A 25,990-nucleotide genomic window follows, 5' to 3' on the forward strand; every position below is an offset into this window, starting at 1 on the left:
CAATTATGTGCTTCTAGTTTGATTGTTATTCCCCTATACATACATGCAGTGAATTAAGAACACTTTTTTTTTTTATGGAAGGCACTTTCTACAACACGTAGTTCTCAATACCATTGCCATGACTCGATAATCAGTGATAAACTTCAACACACCGTGTGCTAGCTGAATACATAAAATCTCTCTGAAGATATCTACCTAGTACTAGCTTCGACTTCAAGTTGATAGGAGGTAAAAGTGAGTTGATTTGGCACGAGAGACAAAGAAGAAATCAATACAACGTAGAAACATGAAGATATTCCATCTCAATAGTACATGGAAGTCATAATAAGGTCACCAAACATCCTCGTCACTGTGTTTGAAAAATAAGGTCATGTTACATAACAGAGCGGTATAGCTAACTTTTCTGGCTAGAAACATGGTTTTGAAACAAATGCTTTGCGGCATACATTTTGCCATAAATGGTAGTTGTGATTACAAACACAGTTTTGAAACATCGTCTTGAAATAGGCTGTGGAGGTGTGATTCCAAACTGTGTTTTGCTACAGACAAGGTTTTGAAAGTCTTATAAACGCAACTGCGACCTCAAACACAATTTAAATGACGTCACAGTAGCTTGTGCCCTGTTTGACCTAATTGCTAAAGGACAAGCTGCTCATAATAAGCTGCATAATGACACAGTGTGAGCGCTAGAGATCCAGAAACATGCTTGGGAAAACTCTCATAAACACTCCTCTGTCAAAAAATATTACAAAACCATAATTCAAAACTGTTTTTCTGTATGCAAATTTAATAAACGCAGCCTTAGACACCTACCCTGTTATGATTCTCATTCACACCTGGAATGCATATTTTCACAAACAAGGAATGCTGTCCTACTTTAATAAAAGTAAGCATAAAAACATTTACTTTCACACTTATACCATTTCTCACCCTTAATCTCAAAAGTGACACAAATTATGGACATAGAGCAGCCTCATCATTGGAAAAATACTGAAAAGTGAGAAACTGAACAAGGGTGACAATTTCTGAAGAAAATTTTAGAATGAAATTAAATCCTCCTACGTCAAAAGTAATGCACTGAAAATTGTGGTAAATTCCAGACGTCTAATGTTCCCCTTAACTGAAGCTTGGAATATTGGCATTTACACACTTGACGCCAACATGTAAGCACTCAATGTAGATCAAGCACTACAATCATATTGTCAAGATGAGATGCAAAAGGACACTGCTGCTTTGCATACCACATGGATTTCAACACCCTATCGCTTCTCACAGACTGAAATCTTCTATTTGTCCAACAGCAGGGAATGTCTCATATTATTAAACCACAGATTTGCATGAACCATAATTACATATATTATACGCTCAATCATATCACTGGTCACATGATCAAAAGACTATGGGGAATCTTCATATTCTTCAAAAAATTCATAGTGACCAAACAACTTGGAAGCAGATTTACAATGAACAAATACCATTTTGAATACCATCACTGATAAATCATATTAAAAACAATTAGCCTCACATAACTTTGATGCTAATCTGTTGAGGACAGGCTGATTTTGCTACAACATACATTTCCCACAGACATTTGCCCGAGTATATTCGGGACTCGTCCTCAACAGGTTAAGAAGGAATGTTGAGGGAACACAATAGGTTTTTCCTAGAATGAAAACAATTGCTTTAATAATGATTTCCCTTCAAAGTTTGACAAACAAAAACATCTGCTGAGAAAAAACAATGTTAGTTGAAAGGTTAAAAAATAATAAATGAGTGACCAGAATCATCAAATGTTGTTTTCCACGATCAATAAAAACAGAATCAGAACATCATACAATTGGTCTGAACACTACATGGCAGTGATACATTGTATATGGCATCAGAAAATTGAACTTTGAATCATGCGTGGTGGAATACTTCGGAATCAAGTTGGGATTTTTGGTTTTAGTTCACGTCTTTGGTGAATTGGCCTGATAAGGATTGGATACCATCACGTCTCCCTGCTAATCACCATGGTAACGGGATTGCTGATCTTCAGCATGGTGACCGCCTCCTCGTGGTCGATGTCCAGGAAGTCCCGGTCGTTGACCTCCAGGATCTTGTCGCCGGGGACAAGGAGGTGGTCGGCGGGGCCATCGAGCTGGACTTTGGTCACAAAGATGCCCTGAGGGGACAATCATTACCCAATGGTCATCTCACATTTCATTACATCACAGTTTATGGGTTTGTCAAATACCAGTAAGTGACTGGATGAACATCATGATGTGATAGCTAGAATAACATTCTTCGGATACTTTCCTACAGCATTTCAAACTTCTATTTTCCTTCTATCTAAGACAATTTGTTTTCATGTTTGATGTGCCTTTCCTTTTAAACAATCTTAATACACATGTAGTTTCCTTTCCTTTGTCTTTTTCACTCCTCATGCATGTTTCCACATCTTTTCTATGCCACAAAAATATCCTTTCTTCTTAGGGGAGAACCATTTTCCTCTACTAAGTACAAGTAATCATAACATTTAGACACGATATTCTCTGAAAATACGCACTTTTGTTTGCCCATGCACTCAGATTAAACTTGCAAAGCTACAGTTGTATTTAAGCAGCATTTGTTAAATTCCCAAAACCTGTATAGTAAGACAATCCACTCAGGCACAGCAATGCCACAGTCCAGGTAAAGGTGATAGCAAGGGGATTCCTGATTAGGGAACCTACAGTTCAGCCAGCGATCAAGTTCCCCCTAGATCGCGATCACGGGCGATCAGTGATTGTATGCAATTCGGCATACAATCAATTGATTGCGACATATCGCGTATGCGATCACTGATCGCCCGTGATCGCAATCTAGGGGGAACTTGATCGCTGGCTGAAGTTTACTTAATCCTTAATCACTGTAGACTGATGATCAGTTTTGTTACATCTTGGTTGATTGGGGAAAGTAACAGTAAGCTGGCTAATTTGCACGGAAAGCACGGAAAGGGTTCAGCCCATTGGGGAGAAAGGGAGGGGGTGCTGACAAAACACTGGTAGTAATAATTTTCACTCAAAATTTACGTATATTCTACATTATAATGAATACACATTCTGTGGAGGACAAATTTTGCGATGCAAAAACAATGTTTGGAGGAATACCGTATATGTCAAATATTTCTCAAGGCTTTTATTTTCGCCAAGTTTGCGAGTCAGATGCTATTTGTGAATGTAAAAACACAAAAAAATATTAGCTCTGATCCTGACATGATTGTGACATGCACGCATATACTTCCCCATTCAGTACTGTACTCTACAATCGCGAATTAATTAAACCACTCACGAAATTGTCAGGAAGTCCTAATTCGCGAAAAATTAGATTCGCTAAATATATGACATATACAGTAATCAGGGAACTCACCATGTCTTCTGGATGGTATGGGTTGCCCGGTGAGTTCTTGCCTCCCGTTATGCTGAACCCAAGCCCAGGGTTCTTGTAAATACTGACGGGGATCTGTTGGGTTGAACGTGTGAATAATCATGGTTCAAGCAATGTGTGAATAATGGGTGTGACATCCTTTGAACTTGTAACAAGAGATTTATTTCAAATAATATCAAATGGTATAATCACCTTTTTAAGGAAGGGTGTATTTGTGTCGAGAATGTGTAGTCATAAATTACAAATTCTTACGCAAAGCATCAGCAAAAAAAAGATAAGAAAAAGAAGTAAATTGTCTATTCAAATGAACTCATCTATCAGTGTTGCAGAAATGCAACACTGAAAACCATTCATTGCAATTGCATGGATAAGTATATATATCAGTTTAATGACAATTACTATTTGCATAAATCTCTAGTGTTGTTATATGGTGAAAGATATGTACAAATCACATTTTATTCAAAAAAAAAAATTGACTTAATCTGTAATATAACTGCATTACCAATTTATGAAAAACATAACTTGAAATTTGGGATTTAATTCAGTAGGCTTATATTCTTATATTCTTGCTAAGAAAGAAAACTCAAAAATAGGCATACACTGTATACGCCATATATTCAGCAAGTCCAAATTTTTGCGAATCTAGACTTCCCAACGATTTCAAGAGTGATTAAATTCATGTGCAGCAAACTATTGAATGGAGAAATGTATACGTGCATGTCACATTCATATCGGGATCAGAGTCAATATTTTCGTGTGTCTTTAATTTTGCGAATAGCACCCAATTCGTGAAATTCGCGAAAATAAAAACCTCATGAAATATTTGGCGTATACAGTATATGGATTTCTCTTCTTCTCTGTGATATATAGGAATCACTCACTCTCTTTGGTCCTCCTGTACCATCAGGATCTGCCCTCCTCATCGGCAGGGGTGACTGGGAAGGTCCGGTGGAGGTCTGCTGGTAGGGGTGCAGGCGCCTCTGCAGGCTGGGAGAGGGGGCAAACCCACGCCCATTGCCTCCCGTGGTGGAGCTACCGGAGCTACCGGGTGGTGTACCTGGCAGATATACAAGACACACAGGAACCTTAACGCAGATCATGAAAAGGGACATTCATGCATAATAAGATATACAGTTACTGGCAGACAAAATCGTCTTAATTCCTTGACACTGAGAGGTTTAAGTTAAACTTGTAGTTGCAGTCTGGAATGTAAGAAGTCTTAATGCCTGGATATGGAGGAATAAAGAAGGATGGATGTTGGAAATAAGTACACACCCCCTGTAACATGTGTCCTCCCTCTGTACTTGCTTATGACACAGTAATTCTCTCTTTCAGCCATTGCAATTATTACACTGTACAGCAAATGAGTTCAAGTTGGAAGTTCCACACTTTGGTGAATCAGTTGTGAGGTACAGTTGTGGAAGGCTGTTAAGGATAGATGGTCATTTACGACAAAAGTCTTAACATCAGAAGAACTGAAAAGATCATCAAATCTGGTCTAACTCATCCATGGGCCTCCAGCTGCCTACCTCTTCTCAGGTCCTCCACACTCATCTGCTCCACGATTTGCGCTGGCGGTCTGCCGTAGGTGGGCGGGGACTCGTCTCTATGGTAACTGGGTGGGGGACCTCTTCTGCCCTGGTCCTCCGGCAGGGAGTTTGGGGGAGTGGAGTAGGCGTGGCTCTGGGGTGACGGGTGGTAGTGGGGGTGTCGATGCAGGCATCCCTCTGTCTGCTCCAGGTGGGGGGCGTGGCTGGGGTGAGGTTGGGGTGGATGTTGGTGGTGCCTGGCAGAGTTCTGGTGGGGGTGGGGTCCCGCTGGAGAGCGTGACGGCAGGGCGGGGTTATGGAAGACATCATCACTGCAATCATCACTGGACCTCTGAAACACAATATGATTACAAAGTATATATTAGGAAAAATGGTATTCATAGTCCTGCTCACCTCCTCTGTAATTGCATTTTATCATCATCTCACCCAGTGGATAATGTTTATAATATCTGTTTGTTTGTTTGTTGGTTCATTTGTTTGTTTGTTTTCCTTCCATTAAAGACTCTAAGGGAATCACCTTTTATGCAGGGAGTGCAATTTTACCAAGCCAACCACATAAATTCAAGCAGGCATTAATTCATTCATTGTTTTTGACAATCCCCCATCATGTCTAATGATGCCATCTTGTCATAACAGAAAGAAAGACAGCAAAAAGGAATAAAAAAATCAGTGCAGTAAATGTATGGATGCTCCTATACAACTACAATGACAAAGATCCTGGTCAAAGGAAGAAAAGCAAGAATCAAAAGATGCAAAGTGCAATACATTTTCTGCAAATACAGAAACTATTTGGGGAACAGTGAAAAAAAAAAAAACTTCACTTGCAGCTACTTTGGGAGATTTATAGCAGACATATTAACTGTGAATATCCTCCTCCAACCGTTAAAGGCATTTGACTTCACTACGAAAAGATAACTACGAAAACAAATAAATAAAGAGGAGAAAATACACTGAAAATGAATCAAAAAGGTGATAGTAAGCAAAGAAAACTGACACAATTCTGAGAGCACAACTAATTCAGTGATGTCAATCGCAAGGAAAGAGCAAAACAAATGAGAGCCATGTGACATTCAAAAAAAAAATGCAGTACAGCTTGTACATTTCTAAGCTTGTTTGTAACATGTCTCACAAGGCACACGAGTAACTCTATGACCCTTGATATGGATGATTCCTATCTTCTATCAGCTTCTAACTGCTGATGACATTCGAGACAAACTTTGAGCCTTGCCCTAACTCTCCTTGCACAGAAAAGCTTGGGATAATATCAGCATCCTTTGTTCTACAATGAGCTGGCCGTGTTTTTATCACATAAAACATTTTACCTGACACGCTAACATACAATGTATACCTGGGTTTTGGGTGGTTTTTTTTCCTTCTTCTTTCACAGAAGTTTAATATTAGTGTGACAAAACACTGCAAAAGTTTTGTTGAGTACATTAAAAAAAATCAATCTCATGATATGCACTAAAACTCTTGCTTGGCATCAGCCTGGTCAGTGAGAAGTTATTAATGAATGTTAGAAATATATAATGTTAATTGTTAAGTGTAATGGTGACAACACATAAAACAACAAATCTCAATTTAGTCAGTGCAATACAAATTATCCACAGTGACAACAAACAGAAGAGTAGGCTAGTTGACCCACCACCACTACAACTGAACTATGCATCAAAATCTTTACCCATATCTTCACAAAACCCACTGCTACCTCTATCTTCTACGCAGGAAGAAACCAACATGGGTGCAAAATCACAACCAATGACTAGGTGAGGAATTTTGGTGCTGAGTGGAGAGTGGAGAGATGAGGGATGGGGGTGTGGTTTGGGTTGGGAGATGAAGGTGGGATGGGGGTGGGTCGGGTTGGGAGATGAGGGGCGGGGGGGGGGGGGGAACACTCTGGAGGTATGAGACTTACCATCTCATTCTGCATCCTTGCTCTCAAGACCTGTAACCGCCTGCTCTGGACGGTGGCGGGGTGGCCACCACCACCAGAGCGGATCGAAACGGGCGTCTGCGGCGGAACAGATTAGCAATCACAGACTGAAGCAGTCTTTTCATAGCAACATTCTCTAATTCCACTACCCCCCATCATCTTTCATTAATAAGACAGTGAGTAAATGTAGTATTGTCTCATTGCCCCTATGTAAGGCTGTTTGATCTTGAGTATGGTGACATTTTCGCATGTTGTTAAATTCGCGGTCCAACTGTGATTGATCGTGAAAATTAAACCCTCTCAGAAATAACAGCTCATAGTGTATATAAATACACATGTATGCATGATAAACATATACTGTATAAGAGTACTGTAAATCAATATAATGGTATGAAGTATAAATAATTTTCATATTAGTGTTAATGTTAGTACCACAGTTAGTCATCCCCTCAATGATTACAGTTCCATGAAGTACAAGGCTGGACCGACATCCATGGCACGCCAAACCATCATATCATGGGATGAGGAACATACGCCTCAGTCTTATGAAGTATGAACAGACCCAATAATTGGAAAGGTACAGAATAAATCAGAGGAAGAACTCTCAGAGAAAAAAAAATTAAAGTTTTTCTCCAAAACTTGCATTACAACATTGACGATTTCTGGCACAGTACTACGTATCAAAATTCCAGTCTGGGGGCACCATCCACCTGTGTGTGTAAACAGAGAAGTCTGGCAAGTGTAGTGCTACTACGGCACTCAATCAAATAATATCAAGGAAATCTCTAGTACTGCCACAATGAGACTGCCATTTATATATCACAAAATCATGTAAGCAGCAAAGGCAGCTTTGACCAACTTGTTTGGGAGTGTGGCTGGAGGTTACTCTTGACATATGCTTGTCTCAAGAAACATTTGCAAAGATTTGTTGACAGGTATCTGAATATTCTTCATTGTCCTTGAAAACTGATGTTCATCTGTGTTGACGGCACCCAACTGAACTACTGATGTGCTGCCATTTACATCAGGAAAACAATTGTCAAATGAGCAGGAAAGATAGTATGCTTACCTGATGTGCGTGTCCCATGTTATTCTTCTTGGCCAGCTTGGCCAGGAGATGCTGCCTCCAGTTCTCCTCGTTCACTTCTGGGGAGTTGCGGGTGCCGTCGGGAGGTCTCTCAGCCGAAGAATCCCTCCTGGCACGATGACCCCTGTAAGGCGGAGGAGATTCCTGCACGGGCGTCTGGCCGTGTCCTCCACTGTGTGCGTGTCTGTGGGCTGCGTCCTGCTGCGAGCGAGGGTCCAGAGCAGCCTGCCTGTCCAGGGAAGAGTCCCTTGATCGTGGGTACTCTGGGAGATTTCCCTGTCTCTTGTAAGCAGGAGATGGGGAAGCCTGGTGTCCATAATTTGGTGGAGGAGGTCTGCCTCTTGTGGTTGCTAGGTGACCATCCTGGTAAGGTGGTATCCTGTGAGCTGCATAATCTGGAACAGGGGACTGCCCTCTCACAAAATTCCTGTTGACATCAGCCTCAATTTTTCCCACATTATCAGTCTCATCCCTGTATCTCTGCAAGTCCCAATGGAGGTATTTCTTATCACCCTGATCTTGTTGCCTAGGCAACCTTGTTGCATTTCCTTCAGTGTGGGGATTCACTCTGTTCCATCTATCATGGTTAGAGTTTGGCATCTGGGGCGCACCTTTGATGCTCAACTTTTGATCCTGAGGTAAGATAATGTTTTCATTGCTGTCCGAGTGTTTGACGGGGCTTGCTCCCCTGTTCACATCATTCAGATTTAGACGTGCTCCCCTGTTCACATCATTCAGATTTAGACGTGCTTCTCTGTCATGAGGCTGCCCCTGCACCTCATGGTCGGCTGACTCGGGATCCGGATACCAATCATCTACGCTCTCGTAATCATCCGGAGGTCTTTCCCTCTCGTTGCTGAGTCTGTCACTGGTATTGCTCCTCTGAGTTGTCACATATCGACCTCTTTCTTCTGGATCACGGATGTTGTCATTTGACACAGCCACGTGGTCAGTCTGCCTCGACTGCACCTTGGGTCCGAACCCAGATAGGGAGTTGAGAGCCTTGACTTGCTCTCTGTTGAGACTCTCTCTCCTGCGTCTCAGGGCTTCCTCGTAGCTTGGAATGGCACCCCGCTTGGCAGGCTGGCCAGACTGTGGAGTTTCCTTGCTGGGGGTTCTTTCTGGATGGTGCCTTTGGTCATCTTGTAAAAATCCACTGGGAACCCTGTTTGCAGCGTTGGTCTCTGACGAAGAGCTTTTGGAATTGAATCTACTTCCTTGAGTTGGCATGGGGGAGTCGGTTTGTCGTTGACGGTGAAAGTGGCCTGGAAGAGGAGAGGGACCGGGGTTGTTCTTCTGACCGGAGGCAGATGCTGGCGGATTAATGTAAAGTCTATCTGCTGGACTTGGAGGTAGTGGTGAGTTTGGATCTCTCCTTCTGAAATATGCGGGAGGAGGTTTGTGCTCCTCGTTGACAGTTTGATTTGACGGTGTTAGTCTAAGGTTGTTCATCTGTCCCTCCACAACCTTGAGACCATTATTTGCCTTTGGTGCTGGAAGATCAATCACAACAAGACCTTTCTTCACTTGTTTTACATCCTCTGGGGTGGAGGACTTCACTTTTTTGTTACCCTTCCTATCTGCACCTTGGTCACTGTCATCCCTTGCACCCTTCTGAGGCGAGGCAGTAGGGGTATCTGTGCCACTCTGTCCACCGGTCTGACTGGAGCTGCCGAGAATCTCCGAGATGTCCCACTGTAGCGTCTGCTGGTTGTCGGTCTCGTCTTTGGAAGAGTGCTCCCCAATCTCTGACTCCTTAGAGTGTCCCTCAGATCGCTGCACGCTGGCATTGGCCACTGCAATGCGACCGAGCTCTACCGGATGATTGTGGGCGTGGTGTCGGGAAAAGCCTGGCCTGGGTTCCTCTGTGAGTTGTCTTCGTGGCATGTGCTCCTCCTCGTGTCCTTTGGCAGACTGCTCTGGGGAGAAGGTTGGATAGACCCACTGTAACTCCTCGTCCTCTGCATCTTCGGTCCTCCTGTCTCTTTCTTCCACCTCATGGTCCCTCCCAGGAGCAGCACTATTTCTTGGATGGGAATCCATGTGGTATCCCTGTTCCTTCGACATCCTACTCTGCCTCTCCAAAGTTCTTTGAGCCCCCCTGGAAGATCTCCCGTGGTCCCTCGTGGATGGGGCACTATCAAACGGTAAACCTGTGTACGCCATCACCTCCGAATCTGTTCCATAACCAGAGTATGGATTGCTCACTGGTTTACTGTTTTTGTGTTCACTTCTCTGAACTTCAGCAGCAACTTTGTTTGGTCCAGCCACATCGTACCCTGTTTTCTTTGGTGGGGTCTGGTATGCGGGTTGATGTTTCGTTCCGGAGCGTCGCTCCAGGGAGTTGTGATAGAGTTCCTCGAGCTCAGGATCGGTGCCATATCCAGAACGGGGCTTCTGGGTGTTCCGCCTTGCCTTGACATTTTCCTTACTTGAGGTGGGTGTGTCACCCAGCTTGGAAGGGTCTGCGTTCATATTTCGAGTCAGACTATGCCTCCTCAAGTCATCCCCGTGGTACTTCATCTCACCTCTGGGCCTTCTCCTCACCCCATCCTCTGGGTCAGCCCCAACTATGGTCTTCCTCCCTTCCACGTAGTCACTCTCATACCCCCTCTTCTCTGATGACCTATGGTCATTCCTGCTATGTCCACTCTCTACTGTCCTGTAGTCTGTGTCATCAGCATGACCTTGTTTAATACGTCCATTCTGATGGGCATACATGTTTTTGTTGCTTTGGCCAGTCGGGCTGCCAATGTTGGCATTGTGACTCCTGTAATCACCAGCGGGGGAGTTTCCCTCTTGACCCATGGACTGGTCGAGGGTCAGTGACCTCCTCATGTTGCTCTTCCTGGGTGTCCACTCTGGGTCAATGACTTCCGTGTCGCTGTGTGCTCCCCGGTCAGATTTGGCCTGCACGAAAGACACCAATGATACAAGAAATATATCTGGAAATAACAGAATGACTGCATAAAGACAGAAGATGTACATGGGGTAGCAAAGGACACCTACATGATTCAGCATATCTATACTACCATCACTGCTATTACCAATAGGGAATACCATTTCTTTGAAGTGTATGCTTGAAGTATATTAAGTGCAAATCCTTTTTAAATCGAGATGGGATTTTCTTGTCTGGATACAGAGCGGTTACGCTTCTTTGCAAGCTTAAAAAAAAAAAAAACCACCTCACCTTCTTGAAAAATCCCTTGCTGCTCCGTGGAGAGGCATTTTCGGCATCGCTGTCGGCACTTGAGGTGCGACGGATCCTTGCCTTATCCTTGGCCCGCTTTTCCTGCAAGCAAACAAATTTGTCAGTTGTAAATGCGCTTCATGTGCCAGTACACCTGTTTCAACTCTTGTTAACACATCAAATACACATGCTAAAACATACACTGTAAGTAGCAAGAACAATAAATGGTATCTATCTTGCCAAGTGAGTCAAACATGAACACCGTCTATCACAGTAGCTCTGAAACATGTCATGAATGATTTTTGCTCTTCGTGCAACTAGAGGTACTGTGGTATAAAATTGACAATAAAAATGTACTGATTTCAAATTCTGCGCACCGAAGTATAACTCTGGAAATTGGAAGGCTAGAATGAGTATGATTCAAATACAGAAGCTGCAGCACTGAAAAAAAACAAACAAAATGACAGATCAGAAGTCATTGGTTTCCAACAAGTTACCTTGTCGGCTTGAAACAGGTGGAGGCTGTCACTCATGGCTGACCCTGGTGACTTGGGTCGCGTGACCTTTGCCTCCCTGATGCGAATCCCATCCAGCTCCATCTCTCGCCTCCCCCTCACTCTCCGGGGACTCTGGGAAACCGAAATAAGGTTGGTAAAAAATTTAGGAAAGTGTGTAATCTCCCTCTCCATGGGCCAAAGTCATAATAGTATCACCCTATGCTCGACTCTAACCTCCTTGTTTTACATGCATATGATTGCATATTCTACATAAAAAGGCACAGGGGAGTGTTGTTGCTTGACACATTAAAAGAGAGTGAGACCCAAACATATATGTGAATCGAGGAAATGCAGCAATATTTGCAGAACACGTTTGAACAAGTTTTGGTACTGCCATAGCTGGATGAAAAAAACTCTGACACTTTGTGATGTCATGTATGGAAAACAATATTAAAAATTATGGAAATTCAACATATTATTTTCACTTAATTAACACGAGGAAAGAGCACTTAACTTACATCTTTCCAAAAGCAGATGGAATAATATTATCCTTCACATATGTTAGTGGCAAGCTTTCACGGAAAAAAGAAATTTTGACGATTTTTAAAAATATTTTTTATATCGTTTTTTATATGTGACATCCCAAACTGTAGAAGTCTTCTCATCCAGCAATGGCTGCACCAAAACTTTAAAAATTCACAACTTTTCAATGGATTGTCCAATTTTCCTCAAACTTGACCCCCATGACTCACCCTGACATCGACAGATGGCTTGCTGGGCAAGAGCTCCATATGGGTGTTGTGGACCCTGTCTGCCAGATGGGGTCTCTTGGAGGGGATGTGGCCATTGGGTGTGGCCGAGACCGCGCCCATCCTGAACCTGGGTCTGATGGTCTCTTTGGGGTATGGTGTGGTGGACCTCGCTGTATTTGCATGCTGATGGGATGGGGCGGGGGGGGGGGGGGGGAGGGTAAAAAGAAGAAGCAATAGTACTGTCATTCACAACCAGAGAACTGCCCAGAGAACTTGACTGGAGGATGGTAAAACACAGAAGAAGAAAGGAACATCTTCAACATCCTTCATCCGTACCAACCCTCCCATGCGAATCCTGCCCATGGCTTTTTCACTCCTGGCTTGGACTCCAAAGTCACATTCGGCACAAACATCAGCCGAGGAGACTGCATGGAAACTGATAAACCCCATGCTCCGATACGAGCTGGAGCCTAAAATCCCCAAGCAGAATAATCCAAAACAAAGGTAAGTGTTTGCTAATTTCTATGGCTGGACTTGCCCCTTTAATAGGGAAAACAACAAGAAAAGATTACAAAACTTCATAGAAATATAGTCTGCAGTTCTGAGTCTTTCCAGAGTAAAGTCACATCGATATTTTACCAATTCATGTACAGAACATTACAGCTAAAGCTACTTTCTCTTCTTGGTGAGGTAAGTTATAGTTTCTGTTTATGTACAACTGTAGAATGACACTAAATTCAAGCCATCATACAATGATCCCATCACAAGTTCCTCACTGAGAAAGTAAACCCCAGAATCACGAGCCCGCTACCGTACCTCCCTCTCTGATTCGGCCACGTCGAAGGCGATCCGCTGTTTCTTGGCTCTCTCCTGCTCCCATACAGACTGGTGGAAACTCTCTCCTTCACTCAAATATGAATCTATGCATTCAGATGAGAAGGGAGAGGCGAAAAATTATTACACACGTGATGGAGAAGGTAAACACTACACTGTCACAAAATATTTTGCTTGTATATATCACACATCAACATACATGCAGGAAAGTTATTCAGCATTAAAGAGAGACTCTTTAATACTGAGACTCTTTAATGCTGAGATACTTTGTGAAACAGTGACGGCAAAATCATTATATTGCACCTGATTTTTCATTTCATCCTTTCATAATTTAGGAGTTGTGGGATTATTACAACAAAACAATTCACTTGCAAAAAGGCAAAGCAACAAAAAGTTGAAGAATGAGTCTCTATCCTATTGATAGTCGCATCTCACCTTCATCGTAGTCCTGTGGTTGCTGTGGAAACAGGAAACATGTCAGGACCCGGGTTCCAAACTGGTCAACCACCTCTGACTGCAAAGGAATCAAGGGCTTGGACTGAAGACAAGGAGAAAAAAAAAAAGACAAAAAAAAGAGATGAACATTTTCCAAAGGTCAATAGAATGTCTAAGGATTTTTATCACAGCTTCATGAAGATGGTCCTTTGTGATACAAAAACTTAAAAAAATAACTGACATGGCATTATAAGTGCTATTCAAGACAACAAGAATGTGAGTTTGCTATTATCAGCACATTCATTCTTATTACAAACTCAGGGGAAAACATGATCCCCCATAATTTGACTTGACTTGACTCTTCTTAAATCATGTCTATGATACACCAATTACCTGTGTATAATAGGCATTACAGTTATTCCTCATCAGAGTTTTTGGATCCACCACGTATGTCATTCAATTGGAATAAGACACAACCTACTTATAGAAATTCATAGGCAAACACACTAGTTGGATGGAATTCACAAAGGTACTTCAAATCTAGTCAATGGACTATGCACATTTTTACCACAAAAATGTGCATGACATGACAAGTATGCCAACAAACATAAAACATTAAGCACTTGTTTAAGTCCATTGACTACATCTAACCCATGGATTTGATAGAAGCTACCTATGTAAATCTAGGCAACAAGGAACAAAAACTGGACCCATGAGCACGCGCAAAAATACAACTGAATCAGTAAACTGCTCCAATACTAATGACAGAAACTTTCATGGGGTTGTTGTCATGTAAGAATGAGTTAGTAAGAGCACCTTTACATTTCCAAGAATCACAGTGGAGAAGAGAACATAAAAACAGGATGCAGGAGTAATAATTGCAGCAAACATACTGTAGAAGCGGAAACATTTACACAATCAATTTTTCATGCTGGACAAATTTCTCTGAACGTTTCTCATTTATAATTTCACCGATAGAGGAACTTATGTACACATTTTAACATCTCTTTCAAATATCTGTTTATTCTTATCATCATGCTCATTCAGCAGAGCAGGCAATTCGTGAAAATTCCCATGCTGGGAAATATTCCACATTTAGACTACCGTATACGCCATTTCTTTCGCAAGATTTTTATTTTCGAAAATTTAGTGAGTTGGGTACTATTCATGAATTGAATAAAACGCAAAATTATTTACTCTGATCTCAACATGATAGTGATGTGCACACATACATTTCTCCATTCATTACTGTACTTCAAGATCACGAATTTAACCACTCCTGAAATTGTTGAGAAGTCTGGATTTACAAAAAATCAGACTTGCTAAAAATATGCCGTACACAGTACTATGAACAAGGACACAAGCCCAATTTTACCTGGTTCTCTGATAGCCACAAGGCCTGGAGGTTCTTCAGCTTGGTGAAGGAGAACGGCAGGCACTGGAGGCGGTTGTTGCTGAGGTTGACCACCGTCAGGCTGGAGATGTGCCCGATCTCGTCGGGCAGGATCTGAAGAAGGTTGCCCCTCATCGAGAGCAGCGTGATGCTGCTGCAGCTTCCAAGCTGTGGGAGAAGATTAGATGACGGGAGTCAGAGCACAACTCTGACTTACAGACCGAGGCACAGCATGGTCTTCTGTATCAAATACATTACTATTGCATTAAAGGGATGGTACAGTATTGGTGGAGATAAGAATTGGGCTTTCAACTTTTTGCGAGATACCAAGAAAACACTTATGAAATAGTACAGAGCATACCATTCTAAGAGGAATTCAAAGCTCATTTAATGAAAATCGGGTTTGGAATGACTGAAACATCCAAAAACAAAGTAAAACAAAGCGATCGTAATAAAATGTGGGTTCCACACTTTATTAGAATCGCTCTGTTTTGGATATCTCGGCCATTTCAAAACCAATTTTCATCAAATAAATGTTGAATTCCTCATGGAATTACATGCTTTTTCATATTTCATAAGAAGTTTCTCATTATCTCACCAAAAAATGTTAGAAACCTGAAATTAGGTCTCAACCAAAACTATACGATCCCTTTAAATAGGTGGGTATTTATAACACAGCAAGTCAGCGATGCATGTTCAGATAAGGTGAAATATCAGCATACCACTGTCTAGATAGCATCATGATGCTTTTCAAGTAAATGGTGTAATCACTATGATAACTAATACACCTCCTTCACAGGTTTAGAGAGACTATGAAATGCAATATTTATATAAGTCAAAATTGATCTGCCTATTTAAGGCAAGCTAAATGTTTACCTCTCAAATCTGATCGGAAATCCTCTCACAAAAAAATCAATAAGTCATTTAAATTTCTTGAAGAGTATACCTCTGCTTTCATGTTGCTACAGAAAGTGTAGCATGTAAAATGTAATTGACATATTCAAAAGTGGCTTATACTTCGCAGTCTGTTAGAAACCAGACTAATTCCACAAAATGGGATCTCAACCCATGCTTCAATGTGGTTCATGTGTGTGGAAAAAGTGGGTGATTTTTTCCACAAAAGTGAGCCAGCCCTCATACCTCAGGAGGGACGCTCATCAGCAAGTTCTCGTCCACGTTGAGGTGCCTCAGTCTGCGCAGGCGTCCGATGCTCGGGGGAAGCTCCTCCAGGTCGTTCGCACTGAGGATGAGTTCTTCCAGGGATTCTAGTCCTCCCATCAGGTCTGGCAGGGAGGACAGCTGGTTGCAGTCCGCCTTCAGTGTCGTCAGGCTGCTCAGTTGGCCTGCGTAGAGAGAGAGAGAGAGGCCATGAACCCATGAATGCAGAAAACATTGCTTAATCACTGAGTAAAAACAATCAGCACTTGTATCGTCCCTTGCTACTCATTCTCAAGTGGCCTGCAGAGACACACACACACAATGTATGCTGTGAACCCATGAACGCATGAAGTATGGTTTCACGATAGTAATCATGAGAGTGATAGCTTGAGGTTAACTTGGAAAGAAGCTATCACTTGCAAAGGGTTACCAAGTCTGACTGTACAGACTATAAAGGCCGTGATCCTATGATGCATAATGTGTGGTTTCATGATGGTAATCATGTGAATGCTACCCTGTGGTGACATCAGCGAGAAACTACCACTTACACAGGGCTACCAGATCCAACTGTAGAGACTTAAAAGGCCATGAACCTGTGAATGCATGATGTATGACTTATGATGGCAATGAAGTGCATGATACCCTGAGTTTACCTTGTAAGGAACCTGCCACTTGCAGGTTCCTTCGTTGAATGAATGCACAATGATTGACTTATGATGGTAATTATGTGAGTGATACCCTGAGGTTACCTCGTAAGGAACCTGCCACTTGCAGGTGCTACCAACATACCCTTCACAGAGAGATGGAATGCCATGAAGCCACGAACATACTGTCATGCTGTACAATGGTACTCGAGTGATTGCCACTTGAGTGAGAGATTGTAACTTGCACGGGCCACTCAGATGAGCTTTTTATGGGGAGGCCTACACCAGTACGGTGTCCATGATTGTGGGAGGAGGTTTGACGGTGATCGTGCAACTGCTTACCTATGTTATCTGGCAGACGGTGGAGGAAATTCTTGGAGAGGTGGAGGTCTGTGAGACTCTGCAGGTTGCCCATCTCGGTGGGGAGGTGGGCAAGACGATTACACGATGCATCAAAGTACACCAGAGATGTCAGGTTACCAAACGACTGTGAAACAAAGAAAACATGAAAAGAGAGGGAATTATTTCAAATTCCCCTTACGAGAAGGCACCTTGTTCCAGTTAGTGATTTATAATCATGGTCAGCAATCTATTTCTGTTTTAGCTGTTCAAGTAGAATTTTTCTCACTATTATTTGATATTTCTACGATCCTGGTAGAAGGGCAAAAAATGATTTCACAGGATACAATAATCATGCTCTACCAGAAAGTGGTAGAGAAAACCACAAATTGATCAAAAAAGACATACAATGTATATGAAAGACTGTATATGGGATGGAAATACTCTTTTCACTTGCTTGATGTAGCAAAATGAGCAGAAATGTCTGATTTTATTGTGGAGTGACTGATGACAGTTGTGTTTCTCCCAGTGAGAGGCATTATTCATAAAAACTGACTGATTTGTGGCAAATGTCACACTTTCTCCACGTACTGCTATCTGAATTCTGAAACCATGCAGTGGATCAGCATAGGGTCGTTATGTTTCCGAGGCCAAACTCCTGTTGACCTTATCATCAGAACTTTTGTTGCCCCCTTTCTACACATCCTTAATCTAAGCAGCAGCAACTTATATCGGTGACAATGCAAATTACAAGGACACTCATTTCTGTTAACAGTACATCTTGGCTGACATCTTAATCCCATGACAATTAATACACCAATTATTGGCTTGATGGAAATGAAATGGATATCTCTACTGAATGTTCACACTGGAGACTAAGTCATCACTTACACTGGGCAAATGGATGACTTTGTTGGCATCGATCCAGACTTCGGTCAGCCTTGTGAGCGAGCCAATCACATCAGGCTGAAACAAACAAACAAACAAAGAATTCAAATGATTTGAATCCCACACACCATTTCTATACAAATATCACCTACTGTAGACATGGCATTGTACAGAATATACAAGGGGTGAAAAGAGTGAGCATAGTTTAGCATGATATATAAACAACTACAGATGGGAGTGGAACAGAATAGGAAAGAAAACAAGCATCAAATAAATGCCATGCATGCAAGCAGCCTGCTCAATTGTCTGCTGAATCTGCACCATTAGCATGAATAATATGCTTTACAATTTCAGAGTATTTGTTCATAATTCACATGTGCAGTGACTGCCCCCCCCCCCCCCAACCTCACTCAATTCTTTGGCATGTACATTTGTATAGACACCAAACAAAAAAACCCTAGTGGCCCCAGAGCACAGGGGAATCACATGGAACATTCTGCTGTTGTTTTCACAGTATAAAGAATGGATCAATGCTAACAGTATTCTGAATCCTACAAAGTCTTGCTTACAATCTCTTTGAAGCTGTTCTGCCCAAGATCCAATCTTTCCAACTCAGATAATCTTGATATTGATCTGCAAAATAAACAAGGGAGAGGGGGAAAAAATGATGAATGAAAATAATCATGATAACAATCATAATTCTATTTCATTTCATTTCATTTCATTTTACAGAAACATGACAATGACATGTAAATGTAATAACAAAAGATACAATAATCATTGAGTTTTTGGGATGCAATAAGCCAATCCTATTATCTGTGGCATTAGGTGTACAACTTCAAAAAGAAGCATCAATAAGTCTTATTGTATAGCTGTAATGACAAAGTGCTACTTCTTCCACATCAGTGACTGTGAATATACCAAATGAACACAAATGAAATCTTTGCATCAAGGGATAAATAAAGATATCCCAACACAAATATGATTTAGGCTGATATACAAGTCAACTTGGTAGCAAGTAACCCATGCTGTGGTGCTGATGTACATGTACAATAATGATGCATAATACACTTTGTAGCTACGACTTCAATAATATACAGTTGTAAGTACAAAACAAACTAACTCCTTCTATGCAGCACCTTTTTGAAACACAACTTAGTCATGCTGAATAAAGAGCTGGGAAAGAGAGCCATCTAGAGTCTTATTCAACAGCGGTCTCAGTCAATCAGATAATGCACTTTGTATGGAAACTTGCATTAAAAATCTTCACTTGTAACATTAAAGCACGGTGGAATGCTACAGGCACATACCAGAAGATATCATTAAAGCCACTACAATGAATTTAACATTGTGAGCAGTGATTCAAAAAATGTTCGAATTATCATATTTGATGCATATGTATAATTCAGTTGTATCACAAAACACCCTGCCGTCCAAATATTTTGCAAATAAAGCCGCATACTCATGGATATGCACTTATTTTCTCAAAAAACTAATGGTGACAGTTTATTCTAGAAGCAGTTTTGGAAAAAAAAAATCTTCACATTTTGAATATTAGACAATATTTCATATTGATTATACTGAGTAACATTTTCATGTTGGTTATTTTTATCCCAAACTCATATTTTAGAAATACATTTTGAAGCACTAAAGCTAGGTGTTCATTTTTTTTTTTTTTTCATCTGCAAATGTTAGCACCCTGGGGCTTTAAATATAGATCCATGTCTACTGGGATTTGAACATCTGACCTTCAGATTGGTGGGGGGGGGGGGGGGGGGGGGGAAGAACAAGCTTACTTTGGGAGCGCCTTGAGCCTGTTGTCTCTGAGCTCCAGGACCTTGAGTCGGGTGAGGCGACCAAAGTTTGCAGGCAGGTAGTCCAGCAGCGTGTCATTGAGGTAGAGCTGGGTCAGGTTCATCAGCTGGGTGAAGCCCTCTGGTAACCTTGGCAATGGGAAGACAATAGAGAGGGAGATGGAGAAAGGGAGGGGGAGAGAGAGAGAGAGAGAGAGAGAGTGTGCGAGTGTGTGTGTGTGTGTGTGTGTGTGTGCCAAAGAGCATGTGAGACAGAGGGTGTGTGAGAGGGAGAGATACAGCGAGAAAGAAGGAGAGAGTGGGGAAGAGGGAAAGGGAGAAAGATGCTCAGAGAGTTATTCAGGCACATTAAACTGGTGACAGATGAGGTCAATAATTTGATCATTACATGAAATACTGAATAACTGTCAAATATTTGCATACAGATAAGGAAACAAAATAGGCATTTACATGTATAGTATGTGCACAGTAGGAGGGGGTGGTTTTTATAGCACAAGAAATGATTTACAAATAGACATAACCTTGGGTACACCAGCACTGGCTCAACATCTATTCGGTTTATTTGACAGTTGATCTTGGTGGTGACGGATTAAGCTAAAGGGTTGGCACTGGGGTTAAAGGTTGAGACTTGAGGATTTAGCTTTGGCTCAGTTTCAGGGTTAAAGAGCTGAATGCTTCTTGCCTTAGACCAAATGGGAAACAGACCAAGGAGGTCTGGAACTCAAGGCATGAATACTCTTACTTGCAACTACACACAAAGGCAGTACACACTACAAAGATGTATACACCCAGGACTGCACGTAAACTGAATATTTACACAGGACTGAATATATACATAAATACATTATAAATGACCAAATGAGGACTGTTGGCTATTCTTCCAACAAACAAACAAACAAACAAACAAACAGAAAAAACCTCTGACCCTTGACCTTCTTCAATGGGTTCAAAGTTCATCCAGACCTTTCAGGGAATAATTTTCCTAATATCGCATCGCAATTTGCTATACAAAATTTTTGGTGTGTAGCAGGTTTTTTACATCTAGGACCGTACAGAACTTTGTTTAAGTATTTTCCCAGTGATCAACAAACTAACTTTACACGGTTCTTCAGTACATCAATCCAGTTAATTTTTTTTTCCCTTCGTTAAAGAAAGATTTAAAGAAGATTAAACTTGTCTCTTTCTCTTGAGTAAAAAAAAAAAAAGTTGTTTGCCATTCTTGCGTAAGGATGAAAATGTTTGATTTCATGACAAAAACCAACTAGCACTCATGATCAAACAGCAAGGCTCATGAATCTAATTACATAGTGGTTTAAGGCCAAGGGAGGCATGTTTAAAACAGTTACCCAGCAACCACGACAGGTACAAGTATGTGGGGCCTAAGCCAGATTAATGGGACATACATATGGAATTGACTCAGATGTCCTTTTGGGAATTCACGCAGGAACTCGAGGAAAACAATTTGCACAAATCTTGGAAAAACATCCTCCAATCCTGTGGTCCTCGGAGTCAAAGGAAATGGCAAAACTTGTATGCTGCATGCAAATACATGCCTTGTTGTTCATCTACTGTACAACTGAAGTAGGACAAGGAGCAATATTTATGTATAAATGTGTATCAATATGTATGTAATCAATGCATTGCCCTGTATATAATAGATATTTAGTAAAAATTTCATCAATGTTGAAACAGCATTGTTTTGCACCATTCTGAATGAATGACACTGTGAACACAACATTGGCACACACTAGAGAGGGGATCAACTGTGTTAGAAAGGTAGATCATCTGCTCAACACAGGAGATTATCACACAATGTGCAAGGCTCAGTGTCACAAAATACTCAACTCCTCTATGAGAGTTCAGAATTCTCAATTTGCACACTACTCCCTGCTAGCATGTCTCGAAACCACTCATGAATCTATTTTTGTCTCTGTGAAAATGACATGCATACTGTCTGAAAGTTGCTTTGAAGGGACAGCAACATTAAATACAGTCTGCAGTTGGTTTGATTTACCCTTAGAATACACATATACAGGACAAGACATGGCACAATGCACTGTCAGAGTGGAAGCCTTCATGCGACTGATATTTCATGCTCCGTCGGGTGAGACGAACGTCACTTCTTCTCAATTTCATTAATGGTCTCAATATTGTAACGAGCACTTCAAACAGAGCCCCTCCCCCGCCACATACTGTAAAAGGTACATGGTCAGCATTACGACAGCAAATTCACTCATGCTACAGGACTGGAGAACGTGAAAGAGACCACAAATATCAAAAAAGCAAAACAACAAGCAAAAATTTTGCATGCTTTTATTTTTGCACTAGTTGCAAATTGTGCAAAATGTGCAAAAATTTTCATGTTAATGCGTGATAAGGGTGACTGATTACTTACTTCCCAAGAGGATTAACGCTGACCTCCACAAGAGCGAGTTTCTTGCAGCTTTTGATGTTATCTGGAAGTTCAACGATCCCTGTTTTGTAGGAGAGAAGAAGATGCCACCTTAGTTCTCACATGCAAGCTGACATTCTAGCAGGAAAAGCAAGCCCATTACCAACTCGTCACTATTGCTTTCAAATGTACTCCGAGTAACTGCTAAGCCCCTGCAACAATGAAACTGCTTCGACAGTTGACTTCTGCCTAGTGAAACATATATATATAATTATATATGTATATTTTTTTTCTTTTTTTTTACATGGGTGTCCACTGTGTTCCATACCTACATTGTATATAATGGAGAATCTCAATGCCATTGTGGCGAATTACATCTAGCACATTTTCATTTTTCATCATTTCCAACAAAATAATAATACATTTAATTTAATTCTCACAATATGTACTTCCGATTGGCTGGAACCAAAGACTCATCCAATATAATTTTGACTTGTATTTATAGTTGCAACTGTTTTCAATGATAAGGAAATAGAGATCACTTTATGTAACTTCTAAGGGAGAGATGTGTGAAATGGAAAACTTATTCCAAACAATTCTAATCATCTAAATTGGTTTCTTTGTCTCTCAGCAGAATAGAGAGAAAGTTAAAGATTGATTTGTCATTTCAATAATCTTATGACTTCAAGAAATCAAACAGTAAGTTTTGCCTTCACAAGATATTGCATCAATTTTGAGGGCAACAATAGGCTCATACATCTGTAGCCCTTGAAAAAAAAAAAAAACACTTCAAATTATCTCATTCCTAAGATATATCGTATGGCTTGGGACAGCAGAGAAAACTTTCTTGATGTCCAGTTTGCTTACTGACCATTCTTGCTGATGTCCAGCTCCTCCAGGTTGATGAGATTAGCCACAGCGCTGGGGATAGTGACCAGCTCATTGTCACTAGCTCCTAGTTTCCTCAACAACAGACAGTGGAACAGGTCCTGGAAACACATAGATACAATAACAACACCAATCATGTTAATCGTTAATCATAATCACAATCGCAATCACAATCATGATCGCAATCACAACTGCCACTGCAATCGCAATCACAATCACAATCACATTCACAATCATATTAATCATTATAGCATGACAATAATCAGAATATCAAGAATTCCATTTTCATTCCCCCCCCCCCAATAAAGAGACTCACAAGTGAGTCTCTTAAAGTACAGAGCCTATGTACAACATGATACCTTCTGTGCTGCAAGAGCTCCTTGTAAACTTTTGAAAACAATCATGGTGAACAGCCATGAGTAAATGACACATCTCTCCCCAATCACCTCCCACTTGAATGGAACTGAAAAATGAACATTTGCATATAATCTGGTAGCCTGTCGACCCTGGTTAGCAAAGATGGATATCTACATGTGCAAACGGACACGAACAAACATCCTTAAATGGATACACATGGATATCCAAGTATTCATAATACTGTACCTTAAATGCAAGAATGCATTGCAATATGTAAATTATGCACATTTCACACTGATGGCAGGCAGCATACATTCCATGAAACTATCATGCAAACAAATGTCTAAAGTGAATTTACAGAGTTATACATTATAGATACATATACTCACATTTATACCTGTTTCTGTAACAACATTTCCAAGAATATGTGTATTCACTGAACAAAATTTGCTGTGCTGCATCATCATGCAAGCAAAATAGCCTTTCAGGCCAATTGTGCTCAAAGGGAGTGACAAATTATCAAAATACCAGAAAGTCGATTTTTTTTACCTCATTATAGTGATGAGTCAAAGACGGCCTCCAGCAATTTTTACAGCAACGTTCCCAATTTAGTCTCTCTCTCTCTCTCTCTCCCTTTTCTTTCCTATCCTCTCTGCAGGTCATCATAACAAAATTCAGCATTCCCAGCATCACAATAACACGAAGTATGTTAATTACACTTGTACCACTGACGAGCAATATCGTTCATTTTGTACTGTTAGCCTTGTGTACCTGTGATGTATTGCAGATAGATCACATGCAGAAGAGGTTAAAGGGATGAAATTAGTTTTAGTTGAGACCTGGCTTCAGGTTTCTAAACTTTCCTTGATGAAAAAATGAGAAATTATCTCTATGAAATATGAAAGAGTATACAATTCTAAGACGAATTCAACTTTCATTTCATGAAAATTGGTTGTGAAATAGATGAGATTTTCAAAACAAAGCGATCTTAAGGTAGGACTCATCTTTTGTAAGGATCGCTTTGTTTTACGTTGTTTTTGGATATCTCAGCCATTTCAAAACCGATTTTCATCAAATAAACTTTGAATTCCTCTTAGAATGGTATACTCTGTAACATTTCATACGTGGTTCCTTGGTATCTCACAAAACATTAAAAGCTCAATCCTCATCTCCACCATTACTATACTATCCCTTCAATCTACAAAATGTACATTGTCCGGTATTGTTATTATCACTTGCCCAAGTCAGTTTGGGTAGTATGATCAGCTCAAAAGAGTGAGAGTAAGACAGCATCAGTGCAGAAAGTTATCGTGTTGTGTATGATTCTAATGAAATAAAGTCTTACATAATCAAGAAATAATGTCGTGAAAAGTTGACAAATAAATCAACAATGAAGACCTCAATGGAGGCTGGTCAAGTCTACCAGTGAAAACAGTAGCCACAGGTGCAATTTGTGGAAGCATGTGAGAGAACACATGTACATGTTTATTTTAAAGTGAGGACAGCAAACTTCCATCTTTTTCCAGACATCCATCCATAAGCATGAGACCACGAGAGTATATAAACTTTGTCTTCACAATGATACCACATGATGTATACATGTACAAATCATACATGTATTGAGTAGGAGCGTTTGTATGCAAGTGAACCCATACCCCCTGATTTGTGTATGAGTGAGCACATGAGTACAGTACCATATATTTGTGTGATTATATACATGCGCTGAAAAACCAGAAATTTTCACGCGCATGAAACTTTCACAAATTTCGCGAGGAGCCAAGATATGCTAAATATGCAAGCAAAAGTTCTTGTCTACTCAATGGCATTGACTGCCAGTAACAATTCATGAAAGTTTCATTCCACGAAATAGGCCGTTGGCTCCTATTCGCAAAAGTTTCATGCCGTGAATGTTTCTGGTGTTATACAGAAATACAGCTGTATCTTATCTCTAGTGGCATTACGAGGGCACCACTGAAGAGCGAGTCACTCACCCGGGGCAACTCTCTGATGTCATTGGAGTCGAGGTAGAGCTCCTCCAGCGTGTCCTCGTACTCCACAATCTCCTCCGGCACGAAGTGCAGGTCGCAGTGCCGGAAGTCCAGCGTCTTCACCGTCTCCTTGCCGAGACGAATGCAGAAACACGCCGCCATGGCAACGGGTCATTGGGGTCGCGACCTGGCTAGTCCCAAGATCTCACTCATCCGACGTGTAACATCTAGAAAACAACAAAGATCAAGATGAACACTGGTTTTTATCTTTGTCATAGAAAGGTACTGAAAGTGTTATCTTCTTCTGAGATGCACATCATTTGAAATTGATATTTTACCTACCAAAAACCTGTCTCTGACAAATTTTTCCCTGCATTACATCTATGTGTATACAGCATTCCACACCAGAGCAAATGACAATGCATTACGAATTAGCTGCTACA

The 25,990-nt window shown here is 41.0% G+C and overlaps 1 protein-coding gene across 1 annotated transcript; it reads right to left on the reverse strand.

Moving 5' to 3' along the window:
• Nucleotides 1–1,876: 1,876 nt before the first annotated feature.
• Nucleotides 1,877–25,764, reverse strand: LOC140236434 (uncharacterized). The gene is made up of 20 exons (XM_072316357.1): nucleotides 25,551–25,764; nucleotides 23,186–23,303; nucleotides 22,318–22,396; nucleotides 19,905–20,051; nucleotides 18,678–18,741; nucleotides 18,112–18,186; nucleotides 17,224–17,368; nucleotides 16,220–16,422; nucleotides 15,062–15,247; nucleotides 13,687–13,789; nucleotides 13,234–13,337; nucleotides 12,418–12,600; nucleotides 11,666–11,797; nucleotides 11,169–11,270; nucleotides 7,961–10,888; nucleotides 6,874–6,969; nucleotides 4,938–5,289; nucleotides 4,290–4,465; nucleotides 3,391–3,483; nucleotides 1,877–2,164 (listed from the first exon to the last, which is right to left on the reverse strand). Exons 1-20 carry the CDS (start codon nucleotides 25,707–25,709, stop codon nucleotides 1,991–1,993), a joined length of 5,619 nt encoding a protein of 1,872 aa, XP_072172458.1. The 5' UTR covers nucleotides 25,710–25,764; the 3' UTR covers nucleotides 1,877–1,990.
• Nucleotides 25,765–25,990: the final 226 nt, after the last annotated feature.

The sequence above is a fragment of the Diadema setosum genome, chromosome 13 (assembly GCF_964275005.1).
Source record: "Diadema setosum chromosome 13, eeDiaSeto1, whole genome shotgun sequence".
NCBI lineage: Eukaryota > Metazoa > Echinodermata > Echinoidea > Diadematoida > Diadematidae > Diadema > Diadema setosum.

Excerpts from the sequence above, each read along its gene's own strand:
- LOC140236434 (XM_072316357.1), bottom strand. The coding sequence starts at position 25,709 with ATGGCGGCGTGTTTCTGCATTCGTCTCGGCAAGGAGACGGTGAAGACG. Across the intron at positions 15,248-16,219 it reads TGATGAGCGTCCCTCCTGAG|CTTGGAAGCTGCAGCAGCAT; the intron begins GTATGAGGGCTG and ends CTTCTCCCACAG. Across the intron at positions 13,338-13,686 it reads ACCACAGGACTACGATGAAG|ATTCATATTTGAGTGAAGGA; the intron begins GTGAGATGCGAC and ends CTGAATGCATAG.